This window comes from Labeo rohita, chromosome 7 (assembly GCF_022985175.1).
Source record: "Labeo rohita strain BAU-BD-2019 chromosome 7, IGBB_LRoh.1.0, whole genome shotgun sequence".
Taxonomy (NCBI): Eukaryota; Metazoa; Chordata; class Actinopteri; order Cypriniformes; family Cyprinidae; genus Labeo; species Labeo rohita.
In genome coordinates this window covers 32,764,160-32,782,388 of record NC_066875.1, presented here as the reverse complement: position 1 = coordinate 32,782,388, position 18,229 = coordinate 32,764,160, and the positions used below count along the sequence as shown (strand labels likewise).

Below are 18,229 nucleotides of genomic sequence, written 5' to 3'. Positions count from 1 at the left end.
TTGACTGACACTATCATCTACATTTATTTGATTTAATGCATAAATTTAAAACATATGCCTCATGGAACAGCAGAAATAGCTACATTAGCCTAAATTCAAGACTATACCTGACTGATTCTTTTTTCTTCATTTAATCTAAAACACTCTTTTATAACTAAATGTTACATGACAATGTAGAGGTACATATCTAGCTGATATGCAAATTGTGAGGCCTAATATTAAAATTTAAAATCCATGCTCGCATCACATTGTTCTTTATGCTTTGAAACTGATAATCAAATTGTATCAAAACATTAAAAAAATTGCAATAACGTGAACTATTTGACAATGGTATTGGTATCTGAAGCACAAAAATTCTATTAATATTAATGAACTTATAAAACTTTTTTCCCCAGTCAAGCATATTCATTTGTTACATATTAATACTGTATAAAAATATTCAGTGGTTATAGTTTTTGATCCAAAGTTTTCCAAAACCAGTTTTGATATTTATACAAGACTGCAATTCAGGTGGAAGTACCTTCCAAAGGTAGTACAACAAAAATCACACTGAACAACGTCAGGTCATTGTTGACTACGGGCAGATAAACTCAAACAATAGAACCTTTCACATTAGCAAGATCACACATTTACGTATGAGGAAACTAAGCAAATGAAGCACGCCAGTCTTCCTGTTGCAGTGAGTGAGCATGTTATGAAAGTGGAAAGTTAGCTTTATTGGACGCATGCAGTGCACTGCAGTGCATTTGTGCCGAGAGGGAGATGCTCACAATGGAGCAAATAGAGGCAGCCTTGTACCAGAAGATGAAGATATCTGAGAAATTAAATGAGAAACAGATGGAAGGAGAGGGGGGAGATCTCAACATGGACAGAGGACTACAGAGGGAGCACATCCTCAAGTGGTTTGTGGAGACTCAGGCTGTGCTCATCCTGTGTGATGGAAGGTTTCCACCCTGGTTCCAGGGCTTCATCTCTAGACAGTAAGAACTAATGAGAGATAAGAGGTTTGGTATCTGTTTTATCATGAACTGTAAAATCATCTGAACGTATTAAACACAGTCCGTTTTCGAGTTATGGCGAATGAAATGCAAATGTTTATTAGGTAGTTGCACTGGTGTACTGTGGTAACTGTTGCTGTTTGCAGTGAAGCAGAAGATCAGCTCAAAGACAAGAATGTTGGTTGCTTCGTTATCAGACTCAGTGAAAAATCCACTGGATATATTCTTTCATACAAGTAAGAAGAACAGTTTTTCTGTAATTTGTCAAACAACAAGCAATATAATTTTGTTTATTACACAGAATTTATGGTAACACTTTATTTTGAGGACTAATTCTTACTACGAACTAGTCACTTACTATCATGCATATTACTAGCATATTGGCTGTTTATTAGTACATATGTGACCCTGGATTACAAAACCAGTCGTATGTTGCATGGGTTTATTTTTGTAGCAATAGCCAAAATACATTGGATGGGTCAAATTTCAAAATCAAAATAGATTTTTCTTTTATGACAAAAATCATTAGGATATTAAGTAAAGATCATGTTCGATGAAGATATTTTGTAAATTTCCCACTGTAAATATATCAGAACTTAAGTTTTGATTAGTAATATTCATTGCTATGAACTTCATTTGGACAACTTTAAAAGCGATTTTCTCAATATTTTGATTTTTTTGCACCATCGGATTCCAGATTTTCAAATAGTTGCATCTCGGCCAAATATTATCCTATTTATTCAGCTTTCAGATGACATAAAAATCTCAATTTAGAGAAATGTACACTTATGACTGGTTTTGTGGTCCAGGGTCACATATTAGGCACATATTCATGTCTTATTCTGCTTGACCGTATTCTAGATCCCTTAACCCATCCCATAACCTATACCTAAGAACTACTTTACTAAATATTAATAGGTAGCACATTAGGAGTTTATTGTGGGAAAACTGTTAGTTAATAGTAAACATGTGTTCCCGAATCTAAAGTGTTACCAAATTTATTAATCATCTTTAACATAAGAGAAAAAAATACAATTGTTCATGTCAGCTCAGTAAAGAATGTTAATACAGTATTTTAAAACATTTTTACATTTTAAAACCTTTTGAAATGTATTAGTAGATGCTGAAATTAACAGTAACTAAAATAGATAAATTCTATAGAAGTACTGTTCTTTGTTAGTTCATGTTAACTAATGTAGTTAACTAACTTTGTTGGGGAAAGTTACTTTTAAAGTAATGCAACAATATTGCATTACTCCCTAAAAAGTAACTAATTATGTTACTTAACTACTTTTTATGGAAAGTTAAGCATTGCTTTACTTTTACATTCTGTTCAGGGCTTGCTTGTTTGTTTTTCATATAAAAAGTTATATTTTTGGCTAATGTAAAAGCCCTTTCACACCAAAAGTGACATGAATAAGCCTCAGGCTGAAGGAAACGTAAATTCAATTCATGTATTTGAAAAATTAAAAAGTAATGCGTTAATTTACTCATTTAGTCATTTTAAGTAAATCCCATGATCAGTGATGGGAATAACAACGTTACAAATAAACAGTGTTACTAACGGCTAAATTGTGAAGCCTAATTATCATAATGTCATATTATAATGCTTGACTGACTGAAGCTAAATGTACTTTCTGATATTGAAAAAACTGTGTCATTAAGCTTTACAGTAGTCAACATTTAAAGTGGATCAAGACCTTTCCTAAAACCTTGTCCTGAAACCAAATCAATACCCATTCTTGTTTTAGGACAGTTAACTTTTTTGATCTACTTCAAATGTTGACTACTATATAGTATTATCATATAATATTATATATCAGATATTTAAAATTAGTCTGGTGAGTAAACTAAACATTATATTCATTTCATTTAATATTTTTAATATTGGGGGCATCCAAGTTATTTGACATAAGTGACCCTGGACCACAAAACCAGTCTTAAGTCGCTGGGGTATATTTGTAGAAATAGCCAAAAATACACTGTAAGGGTCAAAATTATTGATTTTTCTTTTATGCCAAAAATCATTAGGAAATTAAGTAAAGCTAATGTTCCATGAAGATATTTTGCAAATTTCCTGCTGTAAATATATCAAAACTTAATTTTTGATTAGTAATATGCATTGCAAAGAACTTAATTTGGAAAACTTTAAAGGTGATTTTCTCAATATTTTGATTTTTTTGCACCCTCAGATTCCATGTACTGAAATAGTTGTATCTCGGCCAAATATTGTTCTGTCATAACAAACCATACATCGATGGAAAGCTTATTTATTCAGTTACACTTATGACTGGTTTTGTGGTCCAGGGTCACATATTTGAACATTATTTTAAAAAGTAACACAGTAGTTACTTTCCTTGGTAATTAGTTACTTTTATAATGATGAAACTCAGTTACTATTTGTGAGAAGTAACTAGTAACTATTACTAATGACTTTTTTTTAAAGTAACATGCCCAACACTGCTTATGATAAACTCCTACAATGTAGAGGGAAGTAAACTATCTAATGGTTTTAACCTTTAAAAAACTGTTTGAAGCTGCTGTGTATTGAATTGCTTCATTTCTCTAATTCTTTATGTTGACAGAGGACAGGATCGTTGTCGGCATTTTGTCATAAATCAAACCAATTCTGGCCTGCTCATCGTTTCTGGTGATTCCACCACGCATAATAGTCTCACAGAGCTGATCAATCACTTTAAAACCACACCGATCCAGCCTTTTGGAGAGTACCTGACTTCATACGACACAGACATGGACTCGGTGGAAGAGGTATCCATTCTACTTTGCATTCTTTTTAAAGGTGCACTCAGTAATTATTCCTTATTTAAAACGTCTTACATATAAATAAATCAACAGTACATTTACATTACCAGTCAAAAGTTTTTAACAGTAAGATTTGTAATGTTTTTTAAGAAGTTTCTGCTGCTCACCAAGCCTGCATTTTCTGATCCAAAATACAGCAAAAGGAGTAATATTGTGAAATATTTTTACTATTTCTACTGCTTTCTATTTGAACATATTTTAAAATGTAATTTATTCCTGTGATCAAAGCTAAAATTTCAGCATCATTACTCCAGTCTACAGTGTCACAAGATCCTTCAGAAATCATTCTAATATGAGGATTCTTTGAAAGGATTCTAGAAAGATCCAAAGATCAGCATTTATCTAAAATAAAAAGATTTTGTAACATTATGCACTATACCATTCAAAAGGTTGGAGTCAGTATAATCTTGGGAAAGAAATGAATACTTCTTTTTTATTTTTTAGCATTGATCAAAAGCGATGATAAAGACATTTATAATGTTACAAAAGATTTCTATTTCAGATAAAGTCTGTTCTTCTGAATGTTCTATTCATCAAAGAAACCTGAAAAAAATTCTACTCACCTGTTTTCAACATAATAATAATAAATGTTTTTTGAGCAGCAAATCACAATATTAGAATTATTTCTGAAGGATCATGTGACTAGAGTAATAATGCAAAAATGCAGCTTTGAAATCACAGGAATAAATTACATTTTAAAATATATTCAAACACAAAACCTTTTAAATAGTAAATATATTTCAAAAATATACTGTTTTTGCTGCACGTTGGATCAAATAAATGCAGGCTTGGTGAGCACAAAAAAAATCTTACTGTTCAAAAATGTTTGACTGGTAGCATACATTAGATGAAAATTTTTATATCAGTAGTATAATAAAAGTAGTTTTATTTGAAGTTGATCACATGATCAGCCAAATTTCACACACTTTATCTTGTGTCTTAATCCCTTGTTATTTGACAAATTTGCTCTTAGGAAAAAATAACATGGTTAAGTGTGAATTAAGCATTTATGCAATGGCATCGGAATGGAAATTGTTTGCTTTTTGCATTGAATGTTGGGCGTATTGGCCAGCACAACATACTAAAGCAAAAAAACAAATACTAAGTTCACCTTTAAAACAAAGAGAATACCAGCATGGTAGGAAATGTTTTACAATGCATATCCTTTTGCGCTGTCATTCTTCTAGGATGACAAAAATGAGCTTTATGATGTGGTTCAAAATAAGCCCAGGGTTAATGCGGGTGTTAGCGTTAAAGCTCTGAGAACTTTATGGGAACAAACTAGCAACATCCCGCACGGCACGCCTCCTGTTCTATATTCTAAAAGTGGCCGGAAACTCGCGATCTCCACCTCTATTGACAGGAACATCCTCTCCCAGGTAACCAAGTCAGCTGCTTCCTTGGCTGCTATCTCTCTAGTATCCATAGCTAATTCTATGGTGTAAAACTTCTTTACATATCTAACGTTGAAATTCATGTATGTGCTGTATAAATCATTAGGGTATGAAAGTTCCACCAGTGCCAAAGAAGAATGTACCACTTCGGAATTCCTTAAGCGCTGGTTTCCCCGGTACAAATCCATCGCAAGAACAACACAGCTTTTCAGAATCAAGAACATCTGGAAGGACAGGTGGTGATGAGGGAAGTGATACCTTGGACACAGAGGGCTACAATTCCCAATTAAAGTTGCCTCTCCACAATGAAAACAATCAGTCTTCTTGTAACATTATGCCCTCTATGCCGCAACAACCTCTTTTAGCTCCACCCAATACAGCCTCCTGCTCTTATGCTGTCCTTGATCTTAAAAAACGACATAGCGAGGCTGGCCGAGTACCATATGCTGACCAAGAAGCCCTACAGCCCAATCCACTCTACACAACCTCATCTGTGGTGTGTGCTGGGCAGAAGGACCAGCTGGTGCAAGAGTATGACAACCGTATACAGCCTATCGACAGCATCCATTTAGCAGAAAACACCTATCAAGACATACCTGAACAACGTGATATTAATACGTATGAACACATAGCAGAGAGCAACACCTACGAGGATATCCGAATGACAGACAGCAACACGTACGCAAGTCTGGATGAGATGCAGTCACAAACCCCGAGCAACTTGGGAAAGAAGGTGAGACCTGATATAATAACAAACAAATATACATAAACTCAGTACTGATTATTTTGTACAAAAATTAAACAACTGTTATTATTACAGAATCATAAGTGGTGGAAACTTCGACTGGAGAATAAGAAGTAAAAGTCATCAGGTGAACGCAAAAGCTGAGAAAAATGTTTCATTTAACGTTTTATTGTTTTGCTACACATTTAACTTCATAGATACAAAGTCATAATTTTCATGTTCAAGATGTAACTTCAGTACAGTATGGTTCTACAGTTACAAAATTCTGAAAACTGTTTATGCAAATACGTTGTTACAATGAGATGTATAAATGTATCTGAACACCTGCTGTGAGTATATCTATTGTTCACACTGTTTTCCTAGGACTTTATCTTTCAATGTAATGTAGACCTGTGTAATGTAGCATAGTGCTCACAGCCTGTCATGTTTAAACCTAGAGTTTCTGTAACCCTAATCCAGCAATCCACAATGTTTGTATGATACAGTAGTTGTTCTCTACACATCTGAACCTATAACATTGCACAGCATAACTCAATAAAGCATGAGGATAATATACAATAAGTGCTTTGTATGAGGTTAGTATTGAGTAGATTGATTGCATTGCGCTTCCAGTCTCCTTTAAAGTAATTTGCACCCCTATTTCATATTCATATTGAATAAGATGTGGAAAACAGCTTAGAATATAGACCTACAAAAGAAAGCCCTTCTGTCATGCCTATATTTTGCCCCCCACTATTATGTGATCCATTGCAATTCGGATAATAGCTGACTTAATGGATGGTAATATACTCATATATCTGAGCCTCTGAGACATTTCTGCATGGTTTGGACTCTAAATATTGATCCACTTTCAACCTCATGATGGATTGGTCAACTTTTGAAGTTTTCTGAAAAGCCTTAGGCGATACTGTAAAACTGTGCTTGCTTTTTTTGGTCATCAAGCTAAAAGCAATCTTTCAGGTGCTTCACTGTATTAGATTTATGAAAAGCTTATGATTAATTTTATGGTCATTATCCTCCCTTTTCTTCAACGTGGAAATAAGCGTATGGATGAGACTTCTGGTTCATTAGCTGCTATAAATAGGGAAATAACAAGAAGAATAATGAGGTGCAATGGTAAAACTGTCTGCACTACAAACCAGTGTGTTCATAATTAGGATAATACATTAAAATAACATAGTAAGTCACACCAATTTCTGATATCAAGCAGCAAAACAAGCTGTTTTGAACAGCTAAAAAAAAGCTGGATGCGGATAAGACTGGAAACCAGAACCATAAAATTTACAAATGGTCATGCCCACTCTTACAAGAAGAAAAAGGTGGATATGTGCTTGTACTTTAAAATGTACAGTACTCACATGAGGAAATGAAGTGCCTTGAAGATCATGTTCTCAAAGTAAAGTGAGAGCTTTCCATCTCCATCCAAGTCAGCTTACTTTTTTACCCTTGGGCAAAAAGTCGTTCACACACACACAGCTATCCTTGTAGGGACACCATAGGTGTAATGGTTTTTATACTGTACAAACCATATTTCCTATTGCCCTACACCAACCCTACACCTAAACCTACCCGTCACAGGAAACTTTCTGCATTTTTACTTTCTTAAAAAAACTAATTCTGTATGATTTATAAGCTTTATAAGATTTATAACCTTTATTTCTCCATGAGTGTATTCAGGTTTAAGTCGCCACCAGTATATATTAACTATACCCACCCACCACACACACACACACACACACACACGTTGTGTTTACATGTTTTATGGGGACATTCCATAGGCGTAATGGTTTTTATACTGTACAAACCCTATTTTCTATCACCCTACACCGACCCTACACCTAAACCTAGCCCTCACAGGAGACTGTGCACACTTTTACTTTCTCAAAAAAACTCATTCTGCATGATTTATAAGCCTGTTTCCTCATGGGGACCTCACAAATGTCCCAACAAGGTCAAAATTTACTGGTATTACTATCCTTGTGGGGACATTTGGTCCCCATAATGTGATAAATACCAGGTGCACACACACACACACACACACACACACACATGTCTGGTTTATTATCTTTGTGGGGACTCTCCATAGGCGCAATGGTTTGTATACTGTCCACACTGTATTTTCTATCCCCTTACCCTAACCCTACCCCTAAACCTAACCCTTACAGAAAACTTTCTGCATTTTTACTTTCTCAAAAAATCTCATTCTGTATGATTTATAAGCTTTTGTACCCATGGGGACCTCAATTTAGGTCCCCATCGTGACACGAGTCTCCATTAGTATGTGTGTATTCAGGTTTAAGTCCCCACCAGGATATATAAACCAAAAGCGCACACACACACACACACACACACACACACACACACACACACACACACACACACACACACACACACACATACCAACCTCAGTTTCTTAACCTGTCTTTGTCTTCAGACAGGCCGGATGTTCTAATCTGCTGTTAGCACTATTTTACATTTCAATGTAGATTAAATGCAAACCTGTTCAAAACACTGACGCAAAAGGAGATTTACTTATCAGTCCCTTGTGGCTCCAGAGCAGATATTCTCAGGAACTCTATGGTGGTGATGAAATTTCATCCTCCTCCAGCAGGCGGTGACATTTAGAAACGAAATTGGTTATTTCCACCACATGAATGTTTCCCGATTGCTTTAGAAACAAAACACGATTCGTTGTTTACAAACGATTCAGTTATTTTTCAGTATACCGTTACTAGTTTATCCTAGTTTGCCGGTTACAACGGTTATTGTTACCTACTACGATAATCGCTATCGTTGTCATCAAAAAGTAAATAAAATGGCATATATATATATAAAAAATGATGATATATTAAGTTATTACGATTTCATAATAGTAATAATGACATTTCTGATAGCATACGGTAAATTCAAATGAGGGAAATTTGGGATGAACAAATAGTTTGTCTCTAAAATAACAGGCTAATTATAATGTATAATTCAGAAACCTAAATTAGATGTGGGTATTATATTATGACAAACTGAAATAAAACCACATTGTGAATCATTTGGGCCAAAAAGTCCGGTATTTCCCCAGAAGAATGTGAAAGTTGCAGGGTGTGTCTCAATACTCTAATAAATTCACGCTGCTTCGTTTCATTTCTCCGCCGTCCTACAGCTCTTGACCCGGAAATGCATCTGCGACAACGGAGGAAACTTCCAGAGGAGTTAGGAAATGCGAGAATGTACTGCAGAAGCCATCGCAATGGAGCAAAATCCCAAATTGTTTTGGTGTGATTTTTTTTTTTTTTTTTTTTTTTTTGTTAAACAAAGTATCAATATTGAATTGCAACTCAAAGAAAAGGATATTTTATTTTTTATGAGTATACTGCTGACTTCAAAATTTGGTATATTGTGAATTTACTCATTATATATGGGAAGTTTTTTATTCATAAACGTAAATGGGCAGTGAAAAAAACTAATTTTACTCATTTTAAAATAGAAATTGGTCACTACCTGTGTACATTAAAAGAAACAAAAAATAGCAAAGCAAAAAAAAAAAAAAAAACGGTAAATTACTTTAAAGCCTTAAATATATTTTTTTCTTCAATAATTTATAACTATTTGTACTTGATTATGGATATGTGATGTTACTGCTTTCCTTATTTTAATTTTATATTGTTTCCCCCTTTTTTTTTTAATTTGTTTAATGTTGTATTTTTTTTAAGTTATGTATTATGTAATTGCCCTTGTATGTTTTTTTTGTTCTAAAAACTGCAATAAAAAAAAAAAAAAAGATGTCATAGAAATGAATGAGAAGGACCGTAAACAGAAAAAAAAAAAAAAAAAAAAAAAAGAAGCAAAATCCCAAACATTAGTGCCTTCGGTAGTTTTTGTAATTAACAATCACATTATAATGAATAAACATAATCAATTACAAATACAGTAGGCTTTGTGGAACATATACAACATACAGGAAAAGAGAAAAAAATAAATAAATAAATTTGAACATAGAAAAAGGAAAAAATAGTATAAGACTGTCATAAACAAAACCAAGAAGTAATTTAAAAATTCATGCCACATGAGAATATAAGAAAGAAATGATTTGTATTATGGAAATATTATGATATATATTATGAAAATAATAAATAAATAAATATTCATTATTATAAAAGCAAATATTATAACATTGTAAGTCAAAATGTTAAGATAAATAGTCAAAGTTACGAGGTGAAAAGTAATAATTATATATAAAAACTTTTGACTGTCAACTTTTTGTCGCAGTTCCTCATAATTTCGACTTTTTGTCTTATAATTATGACGTAGTATATCATAACTAATAAATATGACTTCGTATTTCATATTTTCTTTTTAATGCTTGAAAGAACATACAAAATACCAAGTAAACAACAGCAGGAAAAATCTGGTCGCGGGGACTTTTCAAGTCAAAATCATGAATTACTATAGTTTCCTTACCTCCGTTCGCTCTTGACGTTTGTCTTCGCGATGACGTCACGACCGACACGCCCAGCCTCTTCCTCACTGCTATAAGCAGTAAAGTCGGAAACACAAGTTGAAGCGCATCTTTTATGTACCGTTAGCCGAATACCGTTACTCTGCTACCGAGCCAAAGCAAGGTGGCCAGACAGAAGAAACAGAAAACATGGCAAAAACGTACGATTATTTGTTTAAACTGCTGCTTATCGGAGACAGCGGAGTGGGCAAGACATGTCTGCTGTTTCGATTCAGTGAGGACGCGTTCAACACCACTTTCATCTCCACGATAGGTCAGTTCAGCTCTATGATTTGTATGTGTACATTACAGGAATGTTTGTTGTGTAGTCCCGCGGGAGGAGAAATAAGCTGTTATAGAAATACATGGGGGTTTGCATACATGTGACTAACGTTATCTGTTTGAGTGACAGGAAGAGGCCGTGGATGTGACAGCCCGTTCACTGAGCTATTGTGTTTTATTAGCATTTAAGATGACAAAAGGACGATTTTACATAATGAAATGTCAGGATCACTTGAAATATACTACTTTTGTCTGTAATTTGAACAAGACGTTACAAGCATGCTGTGTTTGTAGAGCTAGCATGATTGCATTCTGATTAGCTGTGCGCTAGCGATGTGGGCTGGACTTCACTTTCGTTTGTGTGGTTAAAGAGACGTTTAGAGTCACATTTCACCACTAAACAAGAGTTCAACAGGGCCAGAGTGAGCAGTTTATTAAAAATTAGGCTTGTGTGCTGTCAGGTTGCTTATATTATCTACATCTGATTGCTTACTTGATGCATGGTGATGTTACATCAGTTACTACGTACACTTTAATTTTAAAGTTGGCATGGACTATATATTTCATGCTAACTTTATAATCTGTAAACTCATTTTATAGACCAAATTTCAAACAATTAATCTGTGCATACGTGCATTTTTACGTTTTGATCTCATTGTGTTCAATCAAAGTGCCACCACTAAACCTGGTGAAAATGAAAGATTTTTCTCTTGTGACATACAGGACTTTTCCAGTCATTTAGTCCACTTAAGCCCTGAGTGCCACACCCAGGTCTCAAAATCCAATCAACAACTGATGAATTTAATAATGTCCCCACCCTACATCTATTTCAGGCAGATGTACGTCACAATAGGACTACTTCGCTAGATCGCTACTTCCTTTTCATTGTGACTTTTACCACTGTTTTTTCTGAAGCAGCAACTGTTTCTTAAGTCTGTTGTTCCAGCATATAAAACCCTAAAAATCAGAATGTTAACATACATATAGTCACAAGAAATTGTAAAAAAATATACATGCACTCGGTCACCAGGCTTATAGCTTTTGACCGCGTTACTTGTGATATTTTTGACACCACTTTAGGTAAACCTGTCTTTAGTGTGGTCCAACACGTCATTTCCTGTGCGAAACCTGTGCGAGAGTTCCTTGACCTTTTGTCATTGTTATGCCACAGACTTCCCCTATTGCCACGGACAATACTGCTGTGTCACTTCCCGTCCCATGTCCTGTCCAAGCTTTCACTGGTGGCAGGATTGAATGCTTCAATACACATCACATTACCAAGTCATATTTGCCATAAGCAGAGATCACGTTCTGTTGCTACGGAATGCAACAGGTTTATGTGCGCAAAGCCTGCACTGCATTTAGTCAGTCAGCCGTATGTTACACCATTCTGACCTTTATACACATTCCATCTCCATGGTTACACCATGAAAACGTGTTAAAGCACCAGTCCCTTTTTCAGTGGGAAGATTTGTGATGTGTTCAGAGATGAGTCGGTTTCACATTGTGTCATGATAGGACTGATTTCTGTTGTGCAAACAGTAGGTTTTGAGTGGAAGTGTTTCACATCACTTATTTATAAATATTATTATTGCAGGAATTGACTTTAAAATCAGAACAATTGAGCTGGATGGGAAGAAGATCAAGCTTCAGATCTGGTGAGAGTACAAGTCTGCATTATACAGTATAAAGCAGAGATGCCCAAACACGTGGAAAGATTTGGCCACTGTGCCATATGTGACCCTGGACTACAAAACCAGTCATAAGGGTAATTTATTTTTTTTTTTTTTAAATTGAGATTTATACGTCATCTGAAAGCTGAATAAAGAAGCTTTCCATTGATGTATGTTCAGCCAAGATACAAACTATTTGAAAATCTGGAATCTGAGGGTGCAAAGAAAATTAAATATTGAGAGAAATGCTTTTAAAGTTGTCTAAATGAAGTTCTTAGCAATGCATATTGCTAATCAAAAATTCAGTTTTTATATATTTAAATTATATTTACAAAAATATCTTTATGGAACATGATCTTTACTTAGTATCCTAATGATTTTTGGCATAAAAGAAATAATTTTGACCCATACAGTGTTTTGTTGGCTAATCCTACAAATATACCTGTGCTTCTTAAGACTGGTTTTGCGATCCAGGGTTACATATCACAGTAGCGGAGAAAAATATTTTTGTTTTTCATTGAATTTGATTTAAAATTTGAATTAATATAATATTGTTGGATATTATGAAAAGCTTGCATTAGACCCACAGCCCTTTTTTCAGTCTTTCTTAGTAAAAAGCTTGGGCATGCCTGGTATAAATTATAACTGTGTACAAACAATGTAAAATCCATGTTTTAATTTGCCGTAAAGGGATACAGCCGGACAGGAGAGGTTTAGAACCATCACCACTGCATATTATAGAGGAGCAATGGTAATTGTCTTATCCTTTTGAGCAACTAATGCTAGATCTACATCTGCATGTGGTTACTTTGCCTAATCTGTGTGTTTCTTTTCTGTCATTTTTTTCCACAGGGAATTATGCTGGTGTATGATATCACAAATGAGAAATCATTTGACAATATCAAGAACTGGATCAGGAACATCGAGGAGGTGAGAAACAGACCTGATGCTGGAGAAAATAAGCATTAAGTTTTCATTTCACGTAAAGTGAGATTAATTTTCCCTCTGTCTGTTGTATCAGCATGCATCATCAGATGTGGAACGGATGATACTGGGTAACAAATGTGACATGAATGATAAGAGACAAGTTTCAAAAGAAAGAGGGGAAAAGGTATGTATCATTAAAAAATTATTTTAAATGAGTGAGAATCTATTTTATAAAACAAATCTTGGTTTAGAAACGAGCCAGGATGTAAAAGTGCTGATGTGTTTATTTAAACATTTCCTCTTTTTTTTTTTTTTCTGCAACAGCTAGCTATTGATTATGGAATCAAGTTCTTGGAAACCAGTGCAAAATCTAGCACAAATGTTGAAGAGGTGGGGGGAATTTTCTTGTTAAAATCAATCTTTTTTTGGAAAGTCTTAATGATCTAACGTTGAGCTAATTAAAGATGTGCTTTTTTTTTACTGATCTAATCTAGTGTCATGTTTTCTTCAATGCTAGGCCTTTGTCACTCTCGCTAGAGACATCATGACCAGATTAAACAGAAAAATGGTAAGCGTGATTGTTATGATCATGTAGAAGATGTTTACAGTCTTAGCCAATATAAGACCTATTATGCCCCTTTTTACAAGATGTAATATAAACGTGTCTGTGAAGTTTCAGCTCAAAATACCCCAAAGATTATTTATTATGGCCCAGTTTCATAGACAGGGCTTAAGCCTGAAACGGTTTTGCAACCAAAGATAAACTACGATCATTTTCTGACAGTGTCAGAAATTCAGCCTGATAATCATCATCGTACATCGAAGGTGCATGTCGTACCCAAGTTTATTAGATCCATGTTACACAGTGTAATCAGCAGTGATCTTATAGGATTGCTAAAATCATGCAGTGTGTAGAAGGCTTTAAACTAAGCCAGGATTAGGCCATAGTTCAATTAGGGCACTTAAGTAGTTTTTATAAATGTGCCTTAGAAAAAACACTACTGGTGTGCATCTAAAGACAAAACAAAGGCACTGATATATTTCAAGTTTAGTCAGTGCAAGTTTCTTTCATTTGAAACAGCTCAGACTTGCATTTTAGTCTAGGACTAGGCTTAAGCCTTGTTTGTGAAACCAGGGGTGTATCATTTTGAAAATGCCTATTTTGAGTGAAAGCAGAAACGCGCTGTTTTCATGCATGTTTTTGCTATTTTGCCACGGCGTTAGAACTGGTACATCGCTGTCGCTTGTGAAAACACAAGGTGGTGCCGTGGGTGGAAACGTGCAGATTAAGGGGTGGTAATATTATAATAAGATCCCCTTTCTACGTCACGGGGGAGCAAAATCTGAGTGGCTCGTTTTTTCACAAATTTATGAAAGGCTTACCAAAAAAAAATTCACTGCGTTGTTTTTTTTTTCACATTTTCTGGGTTGGTAGATGCACCGGGGACCCAGTTACAGCACTTTGGAAGTCCACTTCCAAAACAAAGATTCACATATAATGTACTCACCCCCTTGTCATCCAAGATGTTCATGTCTTTCTTTCTTCAGTCGTAAAGAAATTATGTTTTTTGAGAAAAACATTTCAGCATTTTTCTCCATATAATGGACTGATACAGTACTCCGATTTTGAACTTCCAAAATGCAGTTTAAATGCGGCTTCAAACGATCTCAGCCGAGGAAGAAGGGTCTTATCTAGCGAAACGATCGGTTATTTTCATTTAAAAAAAATACAGTTTATATACTTTTTAATGCCAAACGGTCATCTTGTCTTACTCTACTTGGACTGTTTTTGTTCCAGTTTGTGACTGGGGAAAAACTCCCATCTCATGTTCTCCCTCAACTTTGAAATTGTCCTATATCGCCGTTTTACCTTTTTTGTTAAGGGTGTTTGATCTTCTTTGCATGTTCACGTTCCAAAGACTGGGTCGGAACTTCTGTAGCAATGTAGGATGACTTTGAAATGATTTTTGAAGTTGAGGGAGAAAATATGGCATTAAAAAGTACATAAATTGTATTTTTTAAAAATGAAAATAACCGATCGTTTCGCTAGATAAGACCCTTCTTCCTCGGCTGTGATTGTTTACAACCGCATTTGGGATTGTTTGAACCTGCATTTAAACTGCATTTTGGAAGTTCAGAATCTGAGCACCATATCAGTCCATTATATGGAGAAAAATGCTGAAATGTTTTCCTCAAAAAACACAATTTCTATACAACTGAAGAAAGAAAAACATAAACATCTTGGATGACAAGGGGGTGAGTAAGTTATTTGTAAACTGTTGTTCTGGAAGTGGACTTCTCCTTTAAACATGGAAAAAGTCAGATTTTCATGATATGTCAACTTTAAGCTTAGTACTTCTCACAGACTTGAAGACAGAAATGTAAGATATTAATATTATTGAAATGTCTTTATTGTGTCCAGAAACTTTAAATGTGGCTTTATGTGTAACACTAATGCTGAATGGATTCTTGTTTGCTGCATCTTTGTGTTCAGAATGAGAATAACCCTTCGGGAGGAGGAGGAGCAGTGAAAATCACAGAGAGTCGATCCAAGAAGCCAAGCTTCTTCCGCTGCACTCTGCTCTAACCCGGCAAATTCTGCAGCCTCAGTGTGTGAATGATTTAATTTCTCTATGTGTGTTTGAGCTCAGTGTGTGTGTGTGTGTGTGTTTTGTGTGAGGGTTTACAGTACCACTGGACTTTCAGCTGTTAGCTGCTGCTGAGAGCTCTGGACTTTAGCCTGCCTCATCTATACATATTGAAGGCCTGAAGAGAGTGTGCTAGATAAAGGACTCTTGAGCTGTTCCCAAAACATTCCTTTTAAACCAAAATATCCATCAACCCCAATTTAGTGTAGCCTGATTTGAATTTTGAGAACTTTTTTTAATCTTTATAATAATTACATAGTCATTTTATAGTTATGTTAATTTTAAAGGGTTTATTAAAGCACCATTTAATGAAGGAAATATATGAAGAGATTACATTATATCAAGCTTTTGCTATTATGCAGTTTTTGGCAATAAAGATTGTGGACCTAAAGTAGCGACTGAAGAACCTGATGGTTTGACAGTTAAATGTTGGTCAAACCGAAGGACATGCAATATATATATCATTTTTGATGTTGTTGAATGACCTGTTTTGTTATATTTAAAGTCACCCATTGTATATGCACTTAATTTTGTTTTAGTTACCATTCCAAAGCCGCAATAAACCGTGGAATAGTAAGCAATATTCCACAGGTCTTAGTCTTCCCCCTTTCCCTGACTTTACCTTATTAATCTTAGTAGTAACAAAGACCAAAGTAAACAAAGGAAAAGGAATCGAAACTGTGATTGATACTAACAGTCAAAATGTCTCTTTCTTTTTCTGTTGCAATCTCTTATATATTAAGCATGAAAAAGAAAGACAAAAGAATAAATAGAGGGCTAGGAACCGTTTCCTAATGCTTGTTGAAGCAGCAGCCAGCCAGGCCCTGTATATTAGTATATACAGTATTACATTTACTAATGGTATTATATTTTTATACTCTATTGACTTAAGCATCTTTTACTTACCACTGCATATGAAGCACCTAAAGCATGTTAACCTGTGCTTATGTGAGATTGATTTGTGTTAATACTATTTTTTTAACTCATTTAAATGTCACAGTATTCTGAATGTTGTCTTTTGTAATTCCCTCTTTTATAAGACTCTTATGAGTGTGAAATCGTGTAGTGTTTACAACACCACTGCAACAGTATCTTTTTTTTTGGTTTAAGTCGTGCACTGTTATCTGTGTGTGTGGGTCTCTTTTAGAACCTCCTCACTTCATAAACCACTTAAACCCCCGCTTGTGAAGTCAGCCACTTAAAAAAAAGAGTGCAAGATTGTGATAGTTTGAATGTGTTCAAGTGTCCTTTGAGCTTACTGGGCTATTACCAGGCCCATGTGGAATCTGCAGACTTTTGCAGATTTTGTGGGGAAGAAAATACATGGAATTCTGCATTTCAACATGGTTACATTGGTTAGCTAGAGCTCAGAGTACTGGCTCCTATTACTTTAGTGCACAAAAAGTGTTCCAATTCTGTGTAAATCTGCAGATCTTTCCATGTAGAGATTCCATGTGGGCATGTTACAAATTCAGAACACAAAATTCAAACTGAATTCCAACCTAGATATTTCAGAATTCACCTAAGTTACTCAGAATGATTCTACTGTTTATGTTTAGGGGTGTACGATTGCTCGAGTTCTGTTGGCATTGTGCATCTGTTTGAAAGATCCCCTGCTTGTGCTTTTGAGGCGTGCCGTTTGTACTCAAAGCGATAGTTCACCCAGAAATTAAAATTCATTAACCCTCATGTCAATCCAAACTTGGGCTTGTTTTGTTCTGTGGAACATAAAAGAAATATTTTTGAAATGACAAATGTCTGCTTTTTGTCCATACAGTAAAAGTGAATGGTTTTGCTTACCAACATTCTTCAAAATCTGTGTCGTACAAAAAGTCATACATGTTTGAAATGACACAAGGGTGAGGAAATGATGACAGAATGATCATTTTTTGGGCGAACTATCGCTTTAATGGCCCAGTAGTCATGTTTTGAATATGCATGCAGGCACATTTGCATATTTTTCAATGAAACAGTGACAGCACTCAGCCTCCCGTTAGAGCATAAAGTCTTACTGACCATTCAGTGCAAGCTTTTATTTTATAACGTCTTCCTTGATTTTTCTTGTGTGTATTGTACTGTGTCAGAGTTACTGATTATGTAAAAAAAAAAAGATTAAAGTATCTTTTCTAAGTTATTTACATGTGCCTGATTTATTTTTGACGGTTTACCATATCAAGTAATAAAATAGAATTTATATAATATTATATTATTAGGTATTTGGAAAGATGTGAAGTTGCTGAATAATGAACA

The 18,229-nt window shown here is 34.9% G+C and overlaps 2 protein-coding genes across 2 annotated transcripts; both read left to right on the top strand.

Moving 5' to 3' along the window:
* The first annotated feature begins 401 nt into the window (after nucleotides 1–401).
* On the top strand, nucleotides 402–6,504 carry sh2d7 (SH2 domain containing 7). Its single transcript, XM_051114038.1, has 6 exons — nucleotides 402–980; nucleotides 1,145–1,234; nucleotides 3,584–3,767; nucleotides 5,009–5,200; nucleotides 5,322–5,948; nucleotides 6,036–6,504. The coding sequence occupies exons 1-6, from the start codon at nucleotides 763–765 to the stop codon at nucleotides 6,075–6,077; spliced, it is 1,353 nt and encodes a 450-aa protein (XP_050969995.1). The 5' UTR covers nucleotides 402–762; the 3' UTR covers nucleotides 6,078–6,504.
* Nucleotides 6,505–10,452: 3,948 nt separating this feature from the next.
* rab8b (RAB8B, member RAS oncogene family) lies at nucleotides 10,453–18,113 on the top strand. The gene is made up of 8 exons (XM_051114670.1): nucleotides 10,453–10,723; nucleotides 12,329–12,389; nucleotides 13,095–13,155; nucleotides 13,257–13,334; nucleotides 13,426–13,515; nucleotides 13,656–13,721; nucleotides 13,849–13,899; nucleotides 15,826–18,113. The coding sequence occupies exons 1-8, from the start codon at nucleotides 10,600–10,602 to the stop codon at nucleotides 15,916–15,918; spliced, it is 624 nt and encodes a 207-aa protein (XP_050970627.1). The 5' UTR covers nucleotides 10,453–10,599; the 3' UTR covers nucleotides 15,919–18,113.
* Nucleotides 18,114–18,229: the final 116 nt, after the last annotated feature.